The sequence below is a fragment of the Protomyctophum parallelum genome, assembly GCF_964188405.1.
Source record: "Protomyctophum parallelum genome assembly, chromosome: 7".
Classification (NCBI taxonomy): Eukaryota; Metazoa; Chordata; class Actinopteri; order Myctophiformes; family Myctophidae; genus Protomyctophum; species Protomyctophum parallelum.
The window spans coordinates 10,054,716-10,079,049 of record NC_139705.1 but is presented as its reverse complement, the minus strand read 5'-3'; the positions used below and the strand labels follow the sequence as shown (position 1 = coordinate 10,079,049).

The window sequence follows — 24,334 nt, the reverse complement described above, 5'->3', positions numbered from 1 at the left end:
CCCTCTCCCAGTTATGTGATGGTTACCAGTACCAGGTAGATGAGTTCACGTGTGAGATGTGCCCGTTTGATATGCGCCCCTCCCTCAACCGGACCTCTTGCCGACCGACACCGACCATAAAGTTGGAATGGCACTCCCCGTGGGCCATAGTCCCCGCCTTCTTGGCCATATTAGGAATCATCGCCACGTCCTGTGTGGTCATCACGTTCATGAAGTACAACGACACGCCCATCGTTCGAGCGTCAGGGAGAGAACTGAGTTATGTGCTATTAACAGGTAGGTACTACTACTATGAACTGTTCAGTTCTGAAAGTACTGAAAGAAGTTGACGTCACCACATTTGCGGCATATGTTTGGATTTAACTTTTGGTGTTTTAAGCATTATGTTACACTTTAGCTATTGAATAGTAGCATTTTTTTAAATTTCGACGTCGGGTCTAAATGGGTTAAGGTGATATCCACGGAAGTAAAAATAAATAAATATAAGCTTAAAAAAGTGATTTAATAATAGTAGTGTTCTTCCCAGAAATATAAGTACCGGTATATAAGTAGGCCTACAATAATAGCCTACTAGTCTATTTGACAAATGGCACTGTCGCCCCGGCAACTGTAAATTTTTACTTCATTTCAGCATTACTGTACAACAACAAAATGTTGTTGTAGGAGATCAAGATGATACAGTATGTGTTCCTCCAACTACAAGGTCAAATGTGTACATGTAAGTGTAACTTGTGTAAGTGGGATGTAAGTGTGAAGTAAGGACTGGGGCCAAAAGTGTTATTTTGAGAGTTACTTCCTTAACCGGGTTGTTTTCCCATCACTTTCATGCTTTAAAAACTATTTGGTGTATGGATATACTGTACATGACCATGTACTGTATCATGCTACCTCTGGCACGCATCTAACTATTTTAAACAGATTTATCTTTCCCCTTTTTCTGGGAAAGGAAACATTGTTTCATTTTTAGACAGATGTAAAATTTGCATGAACTTTTCTTTCTTTCTTTTCCCCAAAAACCTTCCTTTGTCTTGACTTACTAAATTAGTAAGTCAGACTACAGACAGTAATGTCATCCAGAATGCAGCAGCTAGAGTTCTAACAAGGCCTAAGAAAGCTGAATGCATAACACTTAATTCTCAGATCTCTACACGCTCCACTTCTAGTGAATAAAATATTGCTGCTCATCTTCAAATCACTGACTTACATTATGAACCCTTGAGAAATCTCAGGACGCTTGGGACCAGTCTACTAACTGTTCCCAGAGTTGAGGGCGACACAGCATTAGCTATTCTGTTTCGCATAGTTGGAACAAACTTCCAGAACATCTGACACTTGCTCCAACTCTGACTACTATAAATCCAGCCTCCAGACAAATAGACTTCAACTTGAAAAAAAAAAGTGTTACTCCAAATTAATTTCAGACGGACAGACAGACAGACAGACAGACAGACAGACAGACAGACAGACAGACAGACAGACAGACAGACAGACAGACAGAAAATTTTAAGTACATAAATCAGACTTAATCATTCTCTCTCTCTCTCTCTCTCTTTCTCCCTCCCCCCATAGGTATCTTTCTAATCTACCTGATAACGTTCCTGATGATCGCTGAGCCCGGTGCTGTGATCTGTGCATTCAGGAGGCTGCTGTTGGGTCTTGGCATGGCCATCACCTACTCGGCCATGTTGACCAAAACCAACAGAATCTACAGAATCTTCGAACAGGGGAAGAAGTCTGTCACTCCTCCAAAGTTCATCAGTCCGACCTCTCAACTCGTCATCACATTCATACTAATATCAGTACAGGTAAAACTGCACTAAGAGAACTACCTTAACTAATGATCAAACCCATGAATGTATGCCTATAAGGTGACCATCTGTTTGTCTGACTGACATATAATGTTATTAACTATCATGTATTTTATTATTAATATAATAAAATACATATTATTATTATTATTTTATAAGCCGAAGGCTAAAGTTTTTTCACTGCATTTGAAGACAGTGTTTGTTCTTTTTCATTATAATAAAATACATCAAATTATAAATAAAATAAATTTTATTATTTATTAACTATCATGTATATTGCAACACCCCCCCCCCCCCCCCATACCCAACCCCCCTCTCTCTCGCTCTCTCTCTGACTCTACCTTCTCTTTTCCTTCTATCTCTGCTATTTCAGTCATTCGTGCACGCACGCACACACGCACGCACGCGCGCGAGCACACACTATACAGTACACAGCACGTACTGTACTAGTAGTACAGTAGGCTGCACACACGCACAATTGTATTTCTGTTGTTAATGGATCCTCTACCACACTATCTCTCTCTCTCTGTGTGTATGCTTGTGTTTCGTTGTGTCCTGTGTTTTAGGTTCTCGGTGTGTTTGTCTGGTTTGCTGTAGTTCCACCCCACGCCACCGTAGACTACGAGGAGCAGCGACCACCCAACCCAGAGTTTGCCAGAGGAGTGTTGAAATGTGACATGTCTGACCTGTCATTAATCTGCTGTCTGAGCTACAGCATAGTTCTGATGGTGAGACTATAACGTTTGGTACAATCTACAGACTAGTGCTGGTGAAATAACTGTATTCTAACAGGTCGCAGAATAGTTCAGTTAGAGAAATTATAACTTGTTATATAATCTACAGAATAATGAATACGGTGAGATTATAACTTGTTCTAAAAACTACAACAGATAGTTGTAATGGAGAGTTTAGAATTTGTTATGTTAATACTACAGCAATAGTAGTCATAGTAATGTATATATATTATAATATAATATATCAATTGAGATGATGATATTAATACAGTAGTCGTGCAACAAATGACAGTTTTTCCACCAGATATTGATATTGGTATTGGTTCAGTATCGTTTGATGGACGTGTGTATGTGTGTTTGAGGAACGTGTGCTGTTGTTGCTAGGTAACGTGCACAGTGTACGCGGTGAAGAGTCGAGGAGTCCCGGAGACATTTAACGAAGCCAAACCCATTGGCTTCACTATGTACACCACCTGCATCATCTGGCTGGCCTTCGTGCCCATCTTCTTTGGTACGGCTCAGTCCACAGAGAAGGTGAGGTGGTTGTTTTTTTTAAGGGGGGCTAGTGTGTGATGTGAAATGTGAGCTTTAGTCATAATATTCCATCATATTCAAGTGCTTGAATATATGCTTGAATAGAGAAATGAGAGTCACTTTCAGTAGTAGAGCACTGTAGAGGGGAGCTGTGTGTGTCTGTGCCCAGGTGATGATGGTCGTTGATGCTCATCAAGGAAGGCACTTATGTTTCTGCACTGTCAAAAGTAATGCTACTTCTTTTGCAATGTAGTTAAATAAAATATCTCAGGGGGGAAGATAAATTATATAAAATTATGTATTTTTTCTTTAAAATAATATTAAAAATATATATATATTATATATTTTTTTTTAATATCGTGAAAAGTCGTATCGTAAACCTCATATTGTGATACGAATTGTATCGTGAGTTGAGTGAATCGTTACATGCCTAATCAGGGATAATTTTACTTTGAGAGTGTACAAAAGTAACGAAACTAACTGTACACTGTGATGTAAATTAAAATGTCACTAAAGCCCAAAGGGTCGAGACGGGACGAGGCGGTTTTAGTGTTCGTCCCAGCGGTGTGATATGCCCTGTTGCACGTCGACCCAAGTCGACCCAGGTGATTCAACTGGTTCAATTCAATGGCCCAAACCACACCAATGGGTCGACAATGACATGCATCTACTCACAACTGTTTGGCGACCCATTGGTGTGGTTTGGGCTTAACCGAAACCAACACTAACTAACTTAACCCATTTTGACCTGAGATCAGATTCTAAAAATGTCTTCTACATCCTGATAGTTTTCTGAAAAAGCTATGTTTCTATGTCAATGGTTCTTCGATTTTTCAAAAATAGCAGACCTACAAGCTATGAGCTTGTAGATCTGCTATTTTTGAGTGGTGGTGGTGCAACCACTCCAAGGAACAGCAATGTCCGTGTCCGTGTGTTGTTCACCTACCTATGTGACGTTAATGAGCACCAGTATAATGACTATATAGTACCAGTAGGGGCGCTGTTGTGCCAAAAACAAAGAGAGGGATAGTGCTGCACTGTTGCCTGCTAATGAGAGAGAGAGAGAGGTCGGGGGAGGGGGAGGGGGAGGGGGGGGGGGGGGGAGTTGCACCACTCAATTTTTCAATAGCCCAAAATGGGTTAAACTATCTCTCTTTTTAAGCCCCCTTTCTCCCCAATTTAGTCATTATGCCAATTTATTCCTCCCAGTCCCCAAACACATGATTTCTGTGTGTTCACTGCTGTTGTATCCAAACTGGCTCACCTGCTTGTGAGGAGAGCTCACTGGAGTATGTGCAGCAAAATCGTTCGCATCCCAAATGGTAATTTATTTTTGGAGAGACCGGAGAGAATAAGCTCCCTAAGACGCTTGCAGTGTGAAACGGCCTGTTCTCATCCACACGCCCGGAAATGTTGACTATCTGTTTTGTTGTTAGACAGACCGCCTCTGTCTCCGATGGGATGTAAGTTGTATGGGAGATGGGGTGTCTATAAAAGCTGTGCTGTGTCACAGACTTCAAAGGGATGTTTGAGAACAGACAAAACTCTGGTCTGCTCACATCCTAAAAGCATTAACGTGACAGTGCGTAGCTGCATGAATGAGTGTCTGGACGAGATACCTTTATTTTCACATTCATACTATTTAGTGTGCATGAATGCATGTCAAACAGCTCAATTCATAAGCATAAGAGACATACAGCATCCCGGACAAGGAGGGAGTCGGCAGAAATGTGAGCATTAGGAGAGGATTAGATGCAGGTTGGACTGAAAGTCCCATTCTAAGGACTAAGGCGGGAGTGAAGGACGAGAGTGGAGTCTCTCACTTTGTTGCGAGACATGGCCAAAGCATTTCCCGTTGAGAACCCCTGTGCTAGACTGACAATAATCCTCCAGGCTATAAACCTTTGGCCTGACGTCGAAATAAAAAGAAAGTTCGCTCTGAAAGAATATATATTCAAAGATTTGTGCCGCATTTTTACGTTTTTTTTTCTTCAAAAATAGCAGACCTACAAGCTCGTAGCGCGCCACTCGGTGGCGCGCTATGAGCTTGTAGATCTGCTATTTTTAAATAGCTAAAGCATAACATAATGCTTATAGTTAAAACACCAAAAGGTTCCAGAATGGGTTAAATAGATTTACCAATGCTCTCCTCTTCTCCGTTCTATTCTCCTCTCAGCCCCCCCCACCATCTCCATGGTAACTGATTACTAGTCTATTGTGTGTCGGAGTTACGGAATAACCTGCAGGCTGACAGATACACTGCAGCCCCGTCGTTTCTTTTCCGCTGTTCGGTTTTCAATTCAGGAGTTTTAATGGCATAAATGTTTAGAACGACGTTGCCAAAGCGACTATGCCTATTACAACTTTTAAATAACATTTTGAGAACGGTGTGTGTGTGTGTGTGTGTGTGTGTGTGTGTGTGCACACTGCTTATAATCATCTCCTCTTTTCTCCTCTGCTCTTTTCATCTCTCTTCTTTTCATCTCTTCTCTGCTCTTTTTGTACCTCCATTCTGTCCATTTCTCAATAGATGTTGATTCGGAGAGACACACTGACAATGTCTATGTCTGTCTACCTCTCTGTCTCTGTCTACATGTCTGTCTGTCTGTCTGTCTCTCTATCCGTCTGTCTCTCTCCAGATGTTTATCCAGACGACCACTCTGACCGTGTCCATGTCTCTGAGTGCGTCCGTGTCGTTGGGGATGCTCTATATGCCCAAGGTTTACGTCATCCTGTTTCTCCCCGAACAGAATGTTCAGAAAAGGAAGCGGAGCTTTAAGGTATCACCAGCCATGGCATGTATACCCCCCACTCACAGTTCTCAGACTCTGCCCCGAACGGGCCCAGGCCCGACCTGACGTTTTAGGGCCGGGCCGGGCCTAAATTGTAAATTGTATGCTAATCAGTAGATCAGTAGAAAAGAAAATAGAAAATATACATTGCATTTTTTTATAATAATACAAAATTAATAATAGTTCTGTTCTGTCTGTTTGTGTACTTATCTATTATGAAGATGGTGCCACTGCTGACTGGCGTTTCACTTTTACTCTGTGTAGAGTTCTCAAATTCTGCCCAAACACGACCCGACCCGATGTTAAAATCTATGCTAATTAGTCGGGCCGGGCCGGTCCTCAGGCCTGATCAGTTAGGGTTTTCATAGTAATCTGTGACCAACAGTCGCAACTATAGAGGAGATCTAGAATAAACAAGAAGGTGGCCGCACACACCAATCGCTAGAGTACCAATATTTATTAGGACAGCAGGTAAGACAGGAATATCCAACGTTTCGGCGGTTAAGCCTTCATCAGGGAACAGTCGCAACTATACACAACTTTTGCCTTTCATTTGTGAAATGCAAGGCCTTAAAGGCTTAAAATGTATGTTAGTTAAGTTATAGGACATAAAATTTGATCTGGGGCAGAATGAATGTTAGTTAGTTGCTGCGAGAGTGAGGTCTAGCCAATACCAACTCGGGATTCCTAGATCGCTGCCCTCCACAATTTCCTATCCAACATAAGGTTCTTCAGCTCTTCAGTGTTGTCAGCCAAGCTGTCGCACCGCAGCACGTCTACATAGGTGGTACGCTTCTTTCCCCTCCTGGCTTTGCCCTGGGTTGGCTCCCATAGGGTCAATTTACTTGCCTCAAGGCTTTCCAGGCAAGTGCTCTACGAACCTTCACATCCTATTCAGTTGAGGCAGTCCAGGCCCCGAGATACTTGCAGTCCTTGACTCGCTCGAGCACCGTCCAGTCTGCAGTGGCAAAGGTTTTGTCCTCGTTGTTGACTGTCATTACCTTTGTTTTCTTGGCATTGAGCTTGAGGCCCGATCTTCCTGCACTCCTTTTCTACTGCCAGTAGTAGCTCCCTTCCTTTCTCGACTGTATCCGAGATTAGGGCGATCTACATAGTCGAGGTCGAGTATTCTACGTGCCTATGGAGTTCCAGAAAAGTTGGTCCAGATGATAGAGTCAAGCTACAGCCAGACTCGAGCAAAGGTCCAAACCTGTCACGGTGACACCAAAGAATTTGAGATTCTAGCAGGCGTCCTACACTTAGAGTATATATGAATAGAGAAGGCACCCAGCGGAAACCCTGAGGCGAAATGGACATAGTGGCCGAATGAAGGTATTGCAGCCTGGCCCCAAACACATGAACGCGCTGGTCCGTTGACTATCATTGTGCACGTTCACGACGGCAGCACGCTTGTGCGCGTTCGTGCGCGTTCGTGCACGTTCAACGGCAGCGCGTTCATGTGTTTGGGGCAAATCCATCCCAGAATGCAATCTGTTCCTACCCGGAAGGAGGAGTGAAATCGCGTCATGCGCTTTTGAGCAACTTAATGCAAGTGGATGGAAGGAGAACTCTATTCATATATACTCTAAGGTCCTACAGGGTGACACTCTTGCCCCCTTCCTGTCCGTTGTAGTGATGGATAATGCACTGAGACTTAGAAGTCAAGGCGAGTACAGAATTAATTAATCCCATATAACAAATGCGAAAGAGGTCTTATGTGGCTGTGATCTGCATTTTAACTCAAAAGAAGTTCCGATTTAAGGGCTGATTAGGGCTTCAATGCGGAGACGTAAAAACTAAAAAACACAACGTTGCAAGCAAACCGTGCTGGCTCAGCAATGGGGAAATGCAAGTTTAACGCTTGTTGGGTGTTATCAATGATGCTGATTAAGTAAGTAAGTATGTAACGTAAGAAGTAAAGATTACAGCTGCTGTGGCTGATAACATTTGAAGCGGGTGTTTAATTAAAACGTGCAGGCACCCTGGCTGGTGGTAGAAGGAAGACACTGGGGCAGACTCGGGACGTGCACCACCCTGCTAAATAAAGGCTATAACTGTCCGAGTCTGCTCCAGTGCCTTCCTTCTACCTCAGGGTTCCAGTACTGCTCCTGAGATGCACCGGACCAGCCTAAAATAGGCTTGAGACGCGGGGAAACCCCCTTGTGCTTACCGCTTAAGGCCTATTCATAGTCTGGATTATGTATGAGTCTTTACCCTGGCTGATGCTGGGTATTTTTTTGTTTGTTTTTTAAGATATGTTTATTGACAATGTACACATTATCACATCAGTATCACAATCTCACTAATTTTTATGAGTATGATTATGATTATGATTATAATGTTTATGATTCTTATTATGATTATTATTATTTAAACAAGACATACTGAAAAACTACAAGACAACAAAACGAGAAAAATACAGATACAGATCTTTCTTCGCGACTGTGCTGGCGAGTGACATAAAATACTCTTTATTAAAATGTGTATTAATCAAACCGGTAACTGCATTGCTATTAGAATAGACTACGATCTAACCTTCTCCCCATCTCTCTGCTTCTTCTTCTTCTCCATCTCTTCCTCCTGTCCTGTCCTGTCCTGTCCTGTCCTGTCCTGTCCTGTCCTGTCCTGTCCTGTCCTGTCCTGTCCTGTCCTGTCCTGTCCTGTCCTGTCCTGTCCTGTCCTGTCCTGTCCTGTCCTGTCCTGTCCTGTCCTGTCCTCGTCTCTCTCCAGGGAGTAGCCCAGGCAGCCGCCAGTATATCCACCAAGTCTATAAGCGACAAACAGAACGGAGAGACAAAGATTGAACCAGACCGATCGCAATGAAACACCAAACTAGAGGTATCTGTCCTATTCTATTCTGTGTAACTACTAACATGTTGCATCAAATCCTGGCAGGCAGGAGACATTTATGAGCTGATCTGATCTGGCAAAAACTAAACTTTAGTCCAATCCTATCAGGATTTATTTTATAGCCCATACATTGAATTTAGTCACCAAACATGTTGGTAGGTGGAGATCGAACTCTGATCTGATGGGAGGCAAGTAAAGTCCAGTTGACGCGCAGTGGTTAGTTTAAATTCCAGTCTTTCATCTAGGACAGAAACATTATATATGCAAAGCTTTCTACCTGTGCACTTCAAATGCTGGAGCACTCATAAAGTATGCACATTTATTATTGCAGCGCGGTGTGACTGAAATGGTCTACGGTGGAGTGGGTGAACAACTGGGCGATAGAGTTCTGGATGTATTGTAATTGATGTAGGATCTTGTTGAATATGCCACGGAGGATATACTCCTGCAGTAATCCATTCTTGAGATGATGAATGCATGTATGAGTATTTCCACCACCATGAAAGTCACAAGACCTTAATCTGGATATGCTCTCAATTATATATTTTTATTAGGTTTGTCTACATTTAGATTGAATAGTTTCCCGAGTGTTTCCATTGCATTTAGAAATGTACCCACAGTCTAGCTGCTGACCAGCACTATATGACAGGCCTGCAAATCATCGTTGTAAGCTTGTTAATAATACTTAATGGCACGATATGTGCTTCTGATAAGCAACCTTTGATTAAGCTATGACTGTAAATTGTCTGCTAAATTGAAATTTGGGCAGCACCTCTGCGGCTCACTTGGATTGTGCTCTGAGGCCCGCTGCTTTAGAGTGTATCTCTTATTGTCCTCTCTTTGCCTTTTAATTAAACATTTGACAGTATATTCATGTTTCAAAAGCCTCATTCATTAGCTCATATAACCTTTAGATCGCCTCGGGTCATTTCGGTTTTCTATTACTCTCAGTCTCTGTAAAGTAACTTCATTCATTTGGTTCAGCTGGCACCGACTCTGTTTGGAGCTATGTCATCTTATCTATTATGCTGCTGCTGAATTCTAAGTGTTTTTTCTTTGTCCATGTTAAGCTCTGTAGCAAACAAGGCAAAATGACATGGCACACAAGCCCCTAGGGTGGTGACAGGGTGTGTGAAGATGGAAAGCAAGTTTAGGCCTACTGAAGCTTCTCCTGTGAGGTTCATAAATATCCAATACAAAGATTAAAGCGGCACAGGTTGATTATATATGAATATATTTTATATCCCAGTAGGAAACACCTCCTTTTCATTCATCTGTCTTTTTCATACAAAAGAGGATTTATCATGGGCAGCTGGCGCTGGTGTTCTGTAAAACATTGTATGGTGACATTTTGAACTCCAATATCAGATTATTTGGAATGGATGGAAATTATCTTAAATGGTTAGAATCTCCTCGTCCGGACAGTAAACATTTGATTGATTTAATCAGTACACAGCACATGTGTGTCTATGAATTATTAATTTGTGATATTGTAGAATTTTGACCTTTGACCGTCAGCTGCCAGAGTTGCACAGAAACCATTTATTATGGGATGGATACTTCCTGTGGATGTAGGTGATGATCCATTCTCGCTTAGGCTTAGAGGTTTCTATCGATATCTTATCTGGTCTCCTAAAACAGGATATCTATAACTGGCCTTGCCTTCTCTTACTGTATCTTATCTTCTCATGTATCAATGTGTCCTTCATTCTAATGCATTTTCCAGTGCAGTTCATCGACACGTCAGTAATATCACAGCCACGACAGTCTAGAAAGGGGCTCTCCTTGTTTTTTTCATGCATTCTAGTTAAAAAGCTAGTTTGTTTCACCTCAGTAAGCCCGATTTCGACTGCAGCATCAGCACCACACCTCACGGCACCACACCACACCACACCACACCACCCCACACCACATCAACTTATCTACCGTTTCCATTCAAATAACCAATTTTGACCTGAGATCAGATTCTAAAAATGTCTTCTACAACCTGACAGTTTTCTGAAGTCGTTCTTAGATTTTTTTTTAAATAGCAGACCTACAAGCTCGTAGCGCGCCACTCGGTGGCGCGCTATGAGCTTGTAGATCTGCTATTTTTCAATAGCTAAAGCATGACATAATGCTAACACCAAAAGGGGTTCCCACCCAAAATAAGATAAAGTACCCCGTCGCAGTACCCCAGATAACTAATTATAATTCAATATAAAGTATTAAGATGTATTACAATATGATAATACACTATATGGATTATAACTGATTATAATACAATATAAAGTATTATAATGTATTACAACTATGATAATTATAATACACTAAAATAGATTCTATTCTATAAATATAATCAATTGTAATGCATTACAGTAACGATGATCCTGGTCTAAATAAAACGTCAGTGAGTGGTCAGGCATTATTTGAAGTGTAGTCTTAGCCTAGCTCAGACCCACCCTGTAGTACTTTTTAGGCACTCATTTAGTACCACTTTGACACCACTTAGCCCATTCCTTGCAGTGGAAACGGTGGTACAAGTGGGCGGTGTGGGGTGGAGTGGTGTGCGGCCATTGTAGTGGAAATCGGGTTTAAGTGAATCAAACTAGCTTTAACAAAACAAACGAAAAAACAAAGCAAAATATAAGAGCTCTACATATGTGTAGGGTACATGAGACGCTGTCATCTATTGTTAACAATGACAAATGTGGCCGTGGAAATTTTTAGATTACACCATAATTTACTTATTTTGATCATAAGACCCAAAGATTACCGAATGTCAAGTCTCCAGGTTTTATTTGTTCAGAATATGTATGATTTGTCGTGATTTACCACGACAATATGGCTTATTATGAGTTCAACTAGGCTAGCCTCCTGTTCATTGGATACAATTCCCACCACCTTTCTCAAAGAGGTCTTAGACAGTGTGATTGGAGATATCCTAAAAATTGTAAACAGCTCTCTACAGACAGGCGTCTTCCCAGACTCACTGAAGACGGCCGTAGTCAGGCCCCTACTAAAGAAACATAATCTGGATCCCTCTGTTTTGGGTAACTATCGACCCATTTCGAATCTGCCCTTTCTGGGCAAGGTTTTGGAGAAATGCATCTCTCATCAATTGGATGTATTTCTACAGAGCAATGATGTGCACAACAAATTCCAATCTGGCTTTAGGAAAAATCATAGCACAGAAACTGCCCTTGTAAAAGTAATGAATGATCTTAGGGTGTCTGCTGACAAGAAACATGTATCCGTTCTCCTACTGCTAGATTTAACGGCTGCATTTGACACGATTGATCATTCAATTTTAATACAGCGTCTGGAGCACTGGATAGGCCTGTCTGGTACGGCCCTGTCCTGGTTCTCCTCCTACCTTTCGAACAGAAGTTACTTTGTCAATCTAGCCGAGTTTGACTCAGACAAACACAACATCAGTTCTGGTGTTCCACAGGGCTCGATTCTTGGTCCTCTGCTGTTCTCCTTGTACATTCTGCCATTGGGCGAACTCATTACCAATCACGGAGTCAATTTTCATTTCTATGCTGATGATACCCAACTATATCTTGCTGTGGCCCCAGACGATCCCTGTGCTTTAGACCCGCTGTTGACCTGTCTGTCTAGCATCAAATGTTGGATGAGTGAGAACTTTCTCAAACTAAATGAGGATAAGACAGAAGTTCTCATAATCGGTTCTAGCGAGCAAAAATAATCAATAATTAGCAGACTTGGCAACCTGACTGTAGAAAGTAACAGTACAGTAAAGAACCTGGGGGTTATTATTGATTCTGAATTGAATTTTAATTCACACATTAATCATGTTACCAAGATTGCTTTTTTTCACCTTAGAAATATTGCACGGATCAGATCCTATTTGTCCTTGGACGATGCAAAAACGCTAATCCACGCCTTTGTTTTTTCTCGGCTTGACTACTGCAATGCACTCTTTTCAGGACTCCCTAAGAAAACGACTGACAGATTACAACTTGTCCAAAATGCAGCAGCTAGAGTTTTAACTAGAACTAAGATGAGAGAACATATTACTCCAGTTTTGGCATCACTGCACTGGCTTCCGGTTGTTTTCAGGATTGACTTTAAAATTCTGTTACTTGTCTATAAAGCTCTCAATGGTCTCGCACCTCCGTACCTCCGTGACTGCCTACCTAGATATGTCCCTAGCCGCCCCCTCAGGTCCTCCAACGCTGGCCTACTTGAAGTGCCTAAAAGAATGTGCACAAAAAAGTACGGTGAGGCAGCTTTTTGCTTCTATGGCCCAACAGCCTGGAATAAACTTCCATTCGAGCTCAGACACGCACCCTCTGTAGACATTTTTAAATCTCAACTCAAGACTCACCTCTTCACCCTTGCTTTTAGTTGAGTTTTATTTTTTTTATGTGTTTTTATTTATTTTATGTTCTTATATTCGGTTTTGTTCTCTGCTATTGTTCTATCATTTTAACTACTTGTGTTTTATTGTATTTTATTTTTGTGTCCTGCCCTGTGAAGCACTTTGAGCTGCATTTTATGTATGAAAAGTGCTATACAAATAAAGTTTATTATTATAGTGGTTCTACAATTTGCAAGGACCCCCTTGCCCGGAGTGTATTCAAAAAGAGGAGAAGCTACCACGGCTCTCCCAACTTTACTCTTGATGCCTCTCCACTACTTGGGGACTATGATGGCAGCAGTGGCTCGGGGGTAGAGTAGCCGGATGGGAAAACCGTGACGTTCCAGTTTGATCCTGGGCTCCCCCAGAGTTAAAAGCGCCCTCGAGCAAGACGCAGGTGCCTTGCAATTTGCATGGTTTCCTATTGGTGTATGAATGTGTGTGTGTGAATGGGTGAATGTAGCCTAATGCACAATCTATGTAAAGCGCCTTGGATAAAAGCGCTATATAAATGCACCATTTTCCATTTACTACCGGTACTTAAAGTGGAAAAGGGTTGCTGATGTAATGCAGAAGAACGGTGTTGAATAAATGAATGAAGGGGTTGTAAATAACCTCAATTTGACCTCAATTTATGCTTTACATAAGTAGTCGATTATTGGCTGTTTATAGGCCTACCCTCCAAGCTATTTGGATTTAGTGTTCCCCCTCCTTACAAATTCCAATTTAACCCCTGTTCATGACCCCTAACATCTAGCCAATGGATTTTCTTATCTCTGCAGGTCACTAAACCTCCACCAATCAAATGACTGGAACCTGAAGGCATCATCATGGAGATTATATTGTTCATACACACACACACACACACACACACACACACACACACACACACACACACACACACACACACACACACACACACACACACACCTCCCCACTGGGAGCTTCCACCTGATTGTTTACGTCAGGATCTACAGTGCACCGTCCTCATTGGTCCCTGAACAGGACATGGATCTGAGGCCCGCTTCAAAGTGCACCGATACTGAAAAGGATACAAGGAGAATGAAATTGTCCAGACCACCACAAAATGTCCATTTAGACAATTACCGGTAACCATAACCCTGGTATCAGCATCAAACTGGATCCACTTAAGCACAAAGACATTTGAAACACTACACGCATTGATTATCTACATTGTCCTACACCTACATTATGCCTACAGTATAGCACAATCTAAACCAGAACATATCAGGGACATGCACTAAGAGCACATCAGCGAAAAGATATACACATGATGATGACACATCAGGAAACAAAACTCTTTGTTCAGTGGTATACGAGACAGTGATGTCCCGATGAGTTTGACTGTTGACGTGTCACCCTGTCAGGAGAGACTGATGGAGACACGAATGGATTGAGGACTGGACTTTTTGGAGCTTATTTACATACCATACTGTGATCTGGACTAAAACCTGCAATTTTTGCAATGGAGAAGAATGTGATTATTGCAAAAGGCAAAGGCAAAAATCGTGTCAACTGAGAGTCGAGTTCTGACAATATAGCATAGTAGATCTCAACAACAGAACCAATCAAACCAGACAGCAAATTATGTTATTGAATGAAGAAATATTTTGGTTTTTATTGAGAAGCACAGCTACTATGATAACCACTCTGTTCTTTAACACTGACTGGTCCCATACCCCTCATGTGAAGAGTTTGTCCTATATTTTGACTACACTTTCTATCAATTCTTAACTGTTGCTTTACAAGACATTTTAGTTTTGGAGAAAGTGTGAGCTAAACTTACGTGCCTGGCTACAGTATAAAAAGAAAACTACAGGATCAGCTGCAGATCAATAGTCCTTAATTTCCCTTTGCAATAGGGTGCACTCCAGCATAGATGACACGTAAGTAAATGCTCATTTTGATGTAGTATTTCTTCGTGGAATGGTTATAGAATTTCCAGAACCATTATATCCTGCTCAGCTCAAAAGTAGGCCATCTGACAAACACTAAAGTGTTCTGCTGACTGTCTAATGATACAAGTAGGGACCAGCATAATATTATACTGAAGTGCTGTGGAGGGAGCTTTTCAAACGGTGCGATTACTGCAATATGATCTGTGGTCACTACGGAAACATAGTCAAAGCCTGGCACGTCGTCATATTTATCTTGACGGATAAAATTTTTTAATAACTGATTCCATCTTGTGAATGGCTCATTGCATGGAATATGAATATGATCTTTATAACATGGGATTGTGTTTCAAACCTGATAGCAAAAAAAACTCTTTCCATGTGTTCCAAAACTGATCTGATTCCAATCTTGATAGACCACAAATCTGTGGTGTGGGGCTGCCGGTCTGATCATAGCCATAGTGTAATTTGTTTACATGATACATACAGTATGTTGTTGCAGTTGCTTCCTGTTCATTCTCCATGTTGTGAATGACGGTTAATTCTCTCTGGTCCCTTCTCCACAAACCACCTTGCCTGTAATTGATTCTTTCTCCTGTCTGATCCTTTTTACACCTGTCAAAACCTGTTTATGGATCAGGTGTGAACACACCACAGTGACCACACACACACACACACACACACACACACACACACACACACACACACACACACACACACACACACACACACACACACACACACACACACACACACATGATCAGCAACACCTCTTGTGGAGGAAGTGTTTACAGTGCAGTGAGTGCACCGTGTGTAGCAGAGTGGCTCAGAGCCTCAGCCTGAAGGCCTCAAGAGTCTAATATCTCCCCAGGTCCATAGGGATATCCCTTTGGTCTAGTGGTTAAGATATTGGACTTTCACGCGGGAGACCCAAGTTCGAATCCCGGGCGTTACACGTGTGTGCGTGCGCACTGATATTGTACTGATGTTATATAGTGCTTATACAGTATAGTACTGACATTGATATAGCACTGAATTACTACTGACATGGTACTGAAATTGTACCTTGCCAAACTAGTCAGAATGATGTCATTGTGATGTTATTGTATTGTTCCTGCATTGCACGTGCCCAGAAGAAATCTTTGTATATTATTGTTACTGTAAATATTGAGGGTTGTGTTTAAAAGAGACACACTTGTGATCAGAACTGCATGTCTTTTATTCCCATGAAAAATGAGCCATAACTGAAACGGAGCATGCTCTTGCTCATTGCTATCTGTGGTGTGTGGATTTGTACAGCTCTAATATTTTCATTCAACTGCACAATACTCTGTGTGTGTGTGTGTGTGTGTGTGTGTGTGTGTTGACTGAGCCATAGAGAGTTAATGTGTTTACCTGTTTTAATTTAGTTGTTGCATTAAAACATTACCACTGTTACATTGCAACATCGTATCTGTAATATATAACTGTATAGGCCTGGATCCAGTCCCCATGAATTGGAACCAAGCCCAAGTTATTAAAATGATTGTCCATCATCAGTAGTAAAACTACACTGTGACTGACCAATCTGTTGAGGCAAGCAATGACATTAGTAGAACATCTGAGGGGATGATGAGCCATGAGAAAACTCCTGCGGCCTCCAAGGCTGTGAATCGCTGGACATGATTCTCCAAAGTTTCTGCCTGCAATGCATGGGAACTGGAGGACCGGTTAACTGCTACAACATTACAACACATCTAGTGACTTTTGTAGTAAATATTTGGATTATTATATGATTATCATATAATGCTGGTTTCTCTACGGTCTAAGAGTTTATAAAACATTTGGGTGATTGAATAGTTTGAATGTTTATGAGCTGTTCCATCTGTCCTGTTATTATGTCCTGCTGTTTGCCTGTTTGTCTCTCTGGGCTGTTTCCATCTGTTTTCTTGCCTCCTGCTGTCTCATGGAAAATGAAAATATACACTTTTTACAACCTGGCTCTCAGTAAACTACAATTAGAGGCAGATTTGTCAATTAAATACTTTTGTGTTCTGAAGGCAAAACAACCACAATCTTGAATCTGTGTGTGTGTGTGTGTGTGTGTGTGTGTGTGTGTGTGTGTGTGTGTGTGTGTGTGTGTGTGTGTGTGTGTGTGTGTGTGTGTGTGCGTGTGCGTGTGTGTGTGTGTGTAATGTCAGTCAGATCAGTGGTTCTCCACAAACATCTTTAAATCCACATATCTATCTGTGTATTGATTCTGTCTGCAGTCCCTTTTACTCCCAATGTATGAATGAATTAACCATTAAAGCGCGTTGAGCACTTGGAAAAGCGCTATAAAAATGCAATTCATTATTATTATTATACTGTAGGCTATGGAATATTTATAGGCTATTGATAACATTACATATTGAATGTAAACCTTTTTAGATTTAGACTGTTCTACTACTACTATAGGCCTACTACTACTAACTAACTACTAAACCGCAGGATTATAGCGACATCTAGGGGTAGAACGTAAACACTGGAGTCTAACCGATTTTCTTTTCTATTTCTCTTTCTTTACGATGTTTCTATGATTTAAAGTGCACACGATTTCTTATCCGTAGTAATGATAGAAGATATAAGGTAATTTGTATGAAATTATTTAATCTTCGAGTTCGAGCAGGCTCTGCTCTTCATTGGATTGCTCAGGGCTGCGTCTGGATCTCAGTGATCCTGCTTCTATTGGTGATGACTGGATCCAACATGGCGGCTCCCAGTAACGCACGTGAACTGTTTACAGAGGCTGTTCGAGCTGTTGTAGAAAACTGGCCCGTTTTACAGGTAGTTCATTACACATACCGTTTTATCCGCTTATTTGGTTAGCCTGTTTGTAATTGAAGTGCCGCTGTGCATGGTTTGTTTTAGGTTGCGTGTGTTCCACTACTTGGCAACAATGCAAACAACCTGTCTGCTGTTTTGCTAGTTGCTACTGACTTCACTCTACATGAACATCTCTCTCTCTCTCTCTCTCTCTCTCTCTCTGCCGCAATTTGCAACTCTAGATTTTTTTATAATGTGATGAATCTAGAGTTGCAATACCCTCCATTGACTCCCCACTCATCCAATTTGCGTTTGCGATCTGCTTGTCTTAAACGTTGTCAATGGAGGGTATTGCAACTCTAGATTAACCACATTATTAAAAAAAATCTAGAGTTGCAAATTGCGGCTACAGGATAATCCGATAAGTAACTTCAATAACTTCAATTTATCATTCGCTATTATTTTGTCTATTATGTTAAATGTCTAAGTATGTGACCATCATTATCAGACTTTTATCCTTCAACTTTTTGTTTATTTTCCAAAATGACTGGATATATAATTTTCTTTTTTCTTTTTACATTTTGGAAAAACAATAGCCAATAACACAGAGTGCCACTGCATGCCCACTAGACCCTAGTTTGGATATATCCTGTTACCAAAATGAAAAGACCCACCCATGTGATGTCATCACCATTTCCATTATCACCTACAAATGTAAAAGAACAAAACAAAACAAAAAACTTCCAGTGTTATATTTGGTCATGTTTCAGATTGCTGTTGATAATGGGTTTGGCGGAGTGTACGGTCAGCAGAAGGCTGATTGGTTGGTGGATGTCATCCAGCAGTATTTCCATGACAACGGTAGGTAACCCTTTAACCCAGACTCCCAGAGGTGCCCACACTTTTTTGACTTGAGGTCTACTTTTAAAATTGCCAGCTCAAGGTGATCTACCAACCAAAAAAATATTATCCCATTGCTTAAAATACTCAATATAAATAACATTAAGGCATTAGGATTGTTTCAAATTCAATTATATTTATTTACCTTTTCAGTTACCCCACATTGCAAAGCAGAGATTTTTTGTTAAAGTTGCTCTTTGTAATAACGTCAATCAATTTCAATTTGTAATAACATATTGCTCATAAAATGTTACAAATATTAAAAATATCACACATAAAAAGCATACACAATCACATGAAGGAATAATGCACCACTCAACTCAACCAGACCAGAACTCCCACCACAGGACTCTGGCAATCAATTAATACAATTGCAACCACTATATTAATGGAAAGTATTTCATACAATTTAAGTTAAAAGAAATCTGAACTATCCCTTTAATCAGATGACTGCTTGCAGCCTTGCACTGAATGGAGTCCGTCAGCGCTGCGTAATCCGGACAGTCAGTGCTGACAGCTAGTCTTAAACAGGCCTCCAAATGATCGTCCGTCAACGTGGAACGATATTTGGACTTAATTATCTTCATGTGGGAAAACGTTGATTCACATAAATATGTGGAGCCAAATAACGCTGTGAGCGAGGCTGCACAAGTCTTGATGTTTGGATACTTTTCCTCCACGAGTAAGATCCAAAACTCTCCAACGCGGGCGCGCAACTTTAACTGTATGTCAGCCTGCAGTGCCATGATCTCATTCTCCAACGCAGAAGAGTTCATGTTAAAAAGTGTTGCTATTTTCGAGGCAATGGAATCAACATCAGCTTCTGAATGGGAAGCACATGAATGTAGCGATGGGCTCGAGTAAGGCAAACGCAGTTGGACTTGGAATGTGACATCGTGAAAAAATAATCTTCTTCCCACTCTGCATGGAAGTGATATGTTTTAGGCTTCTTTGCCGCGCGCATCTTGCTATATGAACAATGATGGATAGATATCATTTTAATTTGTTTGTTTAACAACAGAACAGACCCGACGTTCCCCACACTTGAAAACAAGGCACTGCATTGTGGGGGGTTTTAAAGCCGCCGCCTGCCCGAGGCGAGGATTGTTTTTTTTTTTCATGGCAGGGCCAAGCGGTCTACCTGCGCAGCGCTTGCGATCGACTGGTCGACCGCGATCGACGTAATGGGCACCCCTGCTTTAACCCCTATGCTTTGACCCCAGTATCTATCCTTTATTTGAACCGGGGACCCGCCCACCCTGACAAGCACTTCAAATTGTAGTAGTTGGGGCATTCCATATTATTTGGCTCTTCCACAGATAAATATTGTGAAAATAGGCGATCATTGTGAGCTTGTAGATCTGCTATTATATTTTACATTTATTGTATGTATCTAGTGATAGGACAGTAGGAATTGGGGAGAGAGATGGGGTGCGACAGTTAGACATGCATCAAAGGTCGTCGGAATCGGAATTTGTACCCATGTCAGGCTGTCATTGTAGCCCAGGGTGCCCATACCACCATGCCAGCGTTCTGGGCTAGATTGTCTATTTTTATTTTGTATTATTTTTTTATTTTTTTACAAATGTAGCCTCTTTCTTATTATTTGACAATTTGGCCAATGTTTGACCAGTTTTTAAGGTATGGTTTGTATTGATTATTTTTGATGAAGTAATTTTTCTTTTCCTTTTTGAGGTATTACAAGGGCATTAGATTGTCATTTTCCGGTTGCTGCTTTAAAAAAATAATAATTTAAGAGTGTTTGTTTTTAGTCTCGCCAGTTGCTATGAGTTGGAATAAAAGATTGATATACCAAACAAACTATTCCAAGAAGTACTCGAAGAAACCTGTCGGATTCAAACAGGGCATCAAGGCTTTTATTGCGTAGGCCCTAAAATTACGATGCTCTTGATCGCTGGGAATTATTTGGGGTAATTCTGATTTCGGTTTGGGGTTTCCGGCCTGTTAACGACAAACCAGACTAAAACATTACAAAACATGTAAATTATCATCTGCTCCTGACCGGATCATAAAAACAGAAAATGGTATGCATCCCAGGCTAGTGGGAATCCCACCTGGGGGTCCCGACCCACAGGTTGAGAACTGTGCTGTTTGTGAACATCTGGTTCGGGGCCCACGAGGGGCCCAAATGGACCCTTGGTGGGTCTGTTATCTGAGTGTACAAATTCCATATTTGCAGATTACAGATTGTCTTTGTGAAGAAAACATGCTGAACTTCTCTGAACATAGAACCCAGATTACAGTGTTGTCATGGTATGGTAGCCAGCCAAATTAACCTGTTTTTGTACCTGTGCATGTGTGGTAATCCCAGCTGACCTCCAGCAGGGGGAGATAGAGGACTTCCTGGCTACTATGATGGACCAGGAGTTTGATACTGTTGTGGATGATGCGAGTTTGCCTCAGGTACACACCGCTGCACACACACACACACACACACACACACACACATCATAGTACTGTACAGTACACGCAACACCCTCCCACTCGCATAAAAAACAATCAACACACACCAACACACATGCACATTTTGCACAGAAGTACATAGATTAAAAATACAGTCTGTAGATGCACTCATACTCTCATACTGTCTAGTCACATTCATATTGTTAAAGTCACAGGTTGTGGATGTGGTCATGTAGTCTTTGTCTGCTTCACTTTTTAGCTCTCTGAGTACGTATAATTAAGTGTCTTGTAGCTTTGTGATTTCCGAGATTTCCAACTGGAAAGCGATGTTTTCAAGTCTTTGTTTTATTCTATGAAATGTGTGTATCTGTCAAATGAGTTTGTATATAATTGTTTTAAAATGTAATTATGGACGTTTATATATACAGTTATGGTAACCTGTCTCTCGTCGGTAGGTGGCTGTCTCTCTGTGTCAGTTGTTTGCGGACTACAAACGGGGGGCCTTGGACGTTGTGAGACAGACACTGGACAAACTGACAGCCAAAAAGAACATCTGTGGGAGGGCAAAGGTCACAGCAGAGAAAGAGGAGAGTAGTGATGAAGAGCCAGAGGTCAGTCGGTCAACAGTTACAGAGTGGACAACCTTTCAGTATTAATCCTGTACAGCCTGCCTCATGAAATGATGCAGCAAACTGAATGTGTTCAAGATGTATTTATCTGTCAGATAGATTTGTCAGATCATCTTACGTCATTTTTGATTTTAGCGTTGACTGTTCAAAAATAGATGTACAAGGATGTACACTTTGTGCCGCGCAGCAAGGTTGCACATCTGCTATTTTTTAAACATCTTGAAAGTGTGAGAACTACTGGTTTAGAAGGCGTTTGTAGAATGGTCTTAATGACATTGTACTATAATTGACCTCCACATCCTCTTCTCTTCCAGCTGATGGAATGTGAAGCCCCACCCACGTCCTCCGTTGGCTCCAGCGCCTCCTCCAGCTCATGTCCAGCTCCGCCCCCAATGCAGGAGGAAGACGACGGATGGACGACGGTGGCGAGGAAGAAGAAATGAGGAAGTGAAGGACATTAATGGAACACGAGAGAGGGATGAATTAAAAGAGGAGAATGGACACGATGAGCTCCCGCCAGTTGGCAGTCTGCTTTTTAACAGTAAGGCGTGAAAGTTACAACTCGGTTGGAAAATGGCAATGACAGTTGCACTGCGCCGAGTGCTCCTTTGTGCCGGGGTGAAAGATGATGCCCTATAGAGTTAAATAAACTCTTAAACCTAACATTTATATGAACGGTAATCAATCCATTTCTGTGCCAACAACTGGATAAACTTTGAAGTTTTGTTACTCAGACAGTTGAGGTTCTTTGCCTCTGTATGACTAGCCTCGGAAACCCAGACGTTTTTATTTCCAGGGAGGAAAAAAAAAGTCTGGGTCCGAGTCCACTTCAATTCGGCATAGAGTAGCGCAAACGTCGATCACTCTCTGCTGATTTCGGATTGTCTGCATCTTTGTTAAATTGACGCACACACGCACACATGTACACACACACACACACACTCCTCTCTCTCTCTGTCGCTCTAATTAATCAGTCTCATGTCGCGCAGCTGTGTCTAGATTCTCCCGGCGGATCCGGCCGGGAGCTGCCTATGCCATAGAAAGCATAGGTGGACCCCAGGCTAATGTATGACAGACACACTGACAAATTGTCACTACTGTAGAGACGGTAATAAACTAGGGAAGTAGCAATAGGGAAACAAATTCATCTTTATTATTAAAAAAAATGACTTTTCATAATCTGCAGCTTGGTAGATTGCAGATAAACAACACACACCAACATAGGCAGCACAAAATGTATGCTTCCAAACAACCCGATAAGTATCGGCTACTGCCATCGGTGAATGTCAATTTATACCAATACCGATATATCTGTGCACCCCTACATCTGTAGTTTGGCCATTGATTCTGGATTCTAAAATACATGACCTACCCAGTCAAATCTAGAGTTATGATTCAAACAATGTAGGAATTGTATATACTGTTGTTTGCATGCGTTTTGTTTTCATGGTTTTCGACGACATACATACTATAGTCTTTTTGAAAATCGACATACTATATTATGTAATTTTTCATGGTTTTCGACGAGTAATTATGAAAACCATGAAAAACTGCATAAAAGTGTATTTTGAGCGGTGCCTAGCCGCTCCAACTACCTCCTAATATGTGTCCCTGTGTATGTCCGCCATATGTGTCCATTTCATCACAGACAGCTGCAGTAGCGTTATGTGCCCTGGGGTGGCACTGTTGGGTGGCGTGGCCGTGTAAACAGTACAGTGCAAAGTACGAATACAGTACAGTGTGGTACATTGCGAGTAGGGGTGGGTCCCCAAACTCGAGACCAAGCAGGTACCCAACCGAACATGCTTGGGTACCGGATATCGAACCGAACATGCTTGAGTACTGGACCATACCCATTAAAATAATTCAATTTCGGTTTTCCCTATAGACCGATTCACAGAGGGTTTCCTGGGTGCGGCCATTACTGAGGTGTACCATTGAGTGCAGCAGCACTGATTAGCTACACCTGGCCTATGGAGCACCTGCTCCATGGATTACACCTCAGTAATGGCCGCGCCCAGGGCACCCCTCTGTGAATCGGTCTATAGGTTTCTACACAAGCGCACAGTCATGCGCTATTTATAAATATTTTTTCTTCCCGTTTGATCCTATCCTTGATGTTGTTTACAGTAAGATATAGTATTGCTCTCAGGCATATTTGTTGTTGTCATTGTCAGTAGGAGTATTAAAAGGAAAATGCAGAATAGATGATGATAAAAAAAGAATCATGTAAAACGACATATATAATTTGCCTTTTTTCATGGTTTTCGACTACAATGTCGTTTTTCATATTTTGCATCATTTTTCAGCTTTGTGTGTTTGTGTGTACCCCATGGCGATGATTTGATTGGCAGATCACCCCATATCGATGATTTGATTTGCTGAGCAATCTACGTATTGAGGATAAAAAGTGAGGACAGAAAAGTTAGGACGCTAATTGTTATTGGCCAGAATGTGATGCTGTACGATGAAAAGAGTGCCCCTCAATTCACACGGGTGGGATTCTTTCTTTTATCATCAAATGATGAACGTCAAACCATTTTCATGGTTTTCATCATTTCTGCTTTTATCGAAAACCATGAAAAATGACATACAGT

General features: G+C 41.5%; 2 protein-coding genes across 3 annotated transcripts in view; both read left to right on the top strand.

The window, feature by feature from the left end:
* The window catches only part of grm6a (glutamate receptor, metabotropic 6a), a gene marked incomplete at its 5' end in the record, with an annotated part of 46,123 nt that extends 31,845 nt beyond the window's left edge, over positions 1–14,278 (top strand). Inside the window, 7 exons of the mRNA XM_083769653.1 lie at positions 12–276; positions 1,570–1,805; positions 2,375–2,536; positions 2,927–3,076; positions 5,716–5,856; positions 8,599–8,706; positions 13,867–14,278. Of these exons, the coding sequence (XP_083625779.1) occupies positions 12–276; positions 1,570–1,805; positions 2,375–2,536; positions 2,927–3,076; positions 5,716–5,856; positions 8,599–8,691 (1,047 nt within the window). The 3' untranslated portion in view covers positions 8,692–8,706; positions 13,867–14,278. The remainder of the gene's footprint in view (positions 1–11; positions 277–1,569; positions 1,806–2,374; positions 2,537–2,926; positions 3,077–5,715; positions 5,857–8,598; positions 8,707–13,866) is intronic.
* Positions 14,279–17,727: 3,449 nt separating this feature from the next.
* On the top strand, positions 17,728–22,540 carry tsr2 (TSR2 ribosome maturation factor; the record flags this gene model as incomplete). 2 transcript variants are annotated; one of them, XR_014569495.1, is made up of 6 exons in its annotated part: positions 17,728–17,805; positions 18,555–18,645; positions 21,017–21,108; positions 21,564–21,719; positions 22,052–22,414; positions 22,481–22,500. XR_014569495.1 is itself a non-coding variant. In XM_083769064.1 (5 exons), the coding sequence occupies 5 exons, from the start codon at positions 17,728–17,730 to the stop codon at positions 22,178–22,180; spliced, it is 546 nt and encodes a 181-aa protein (XP_083625190.1). In that variant the 3' UTR covers positions 22,181–22,540. The 2 variants fall into 2 exon arrangements, 1 of the variants encoding a protein (XP_083625190.1); XM_083769064.1 differs by having other exon boundaries at positions 22,052–22,540.
* Between the last annotated feature and the right edge of the window lie 1,794 nt (positions 22,541–24,334).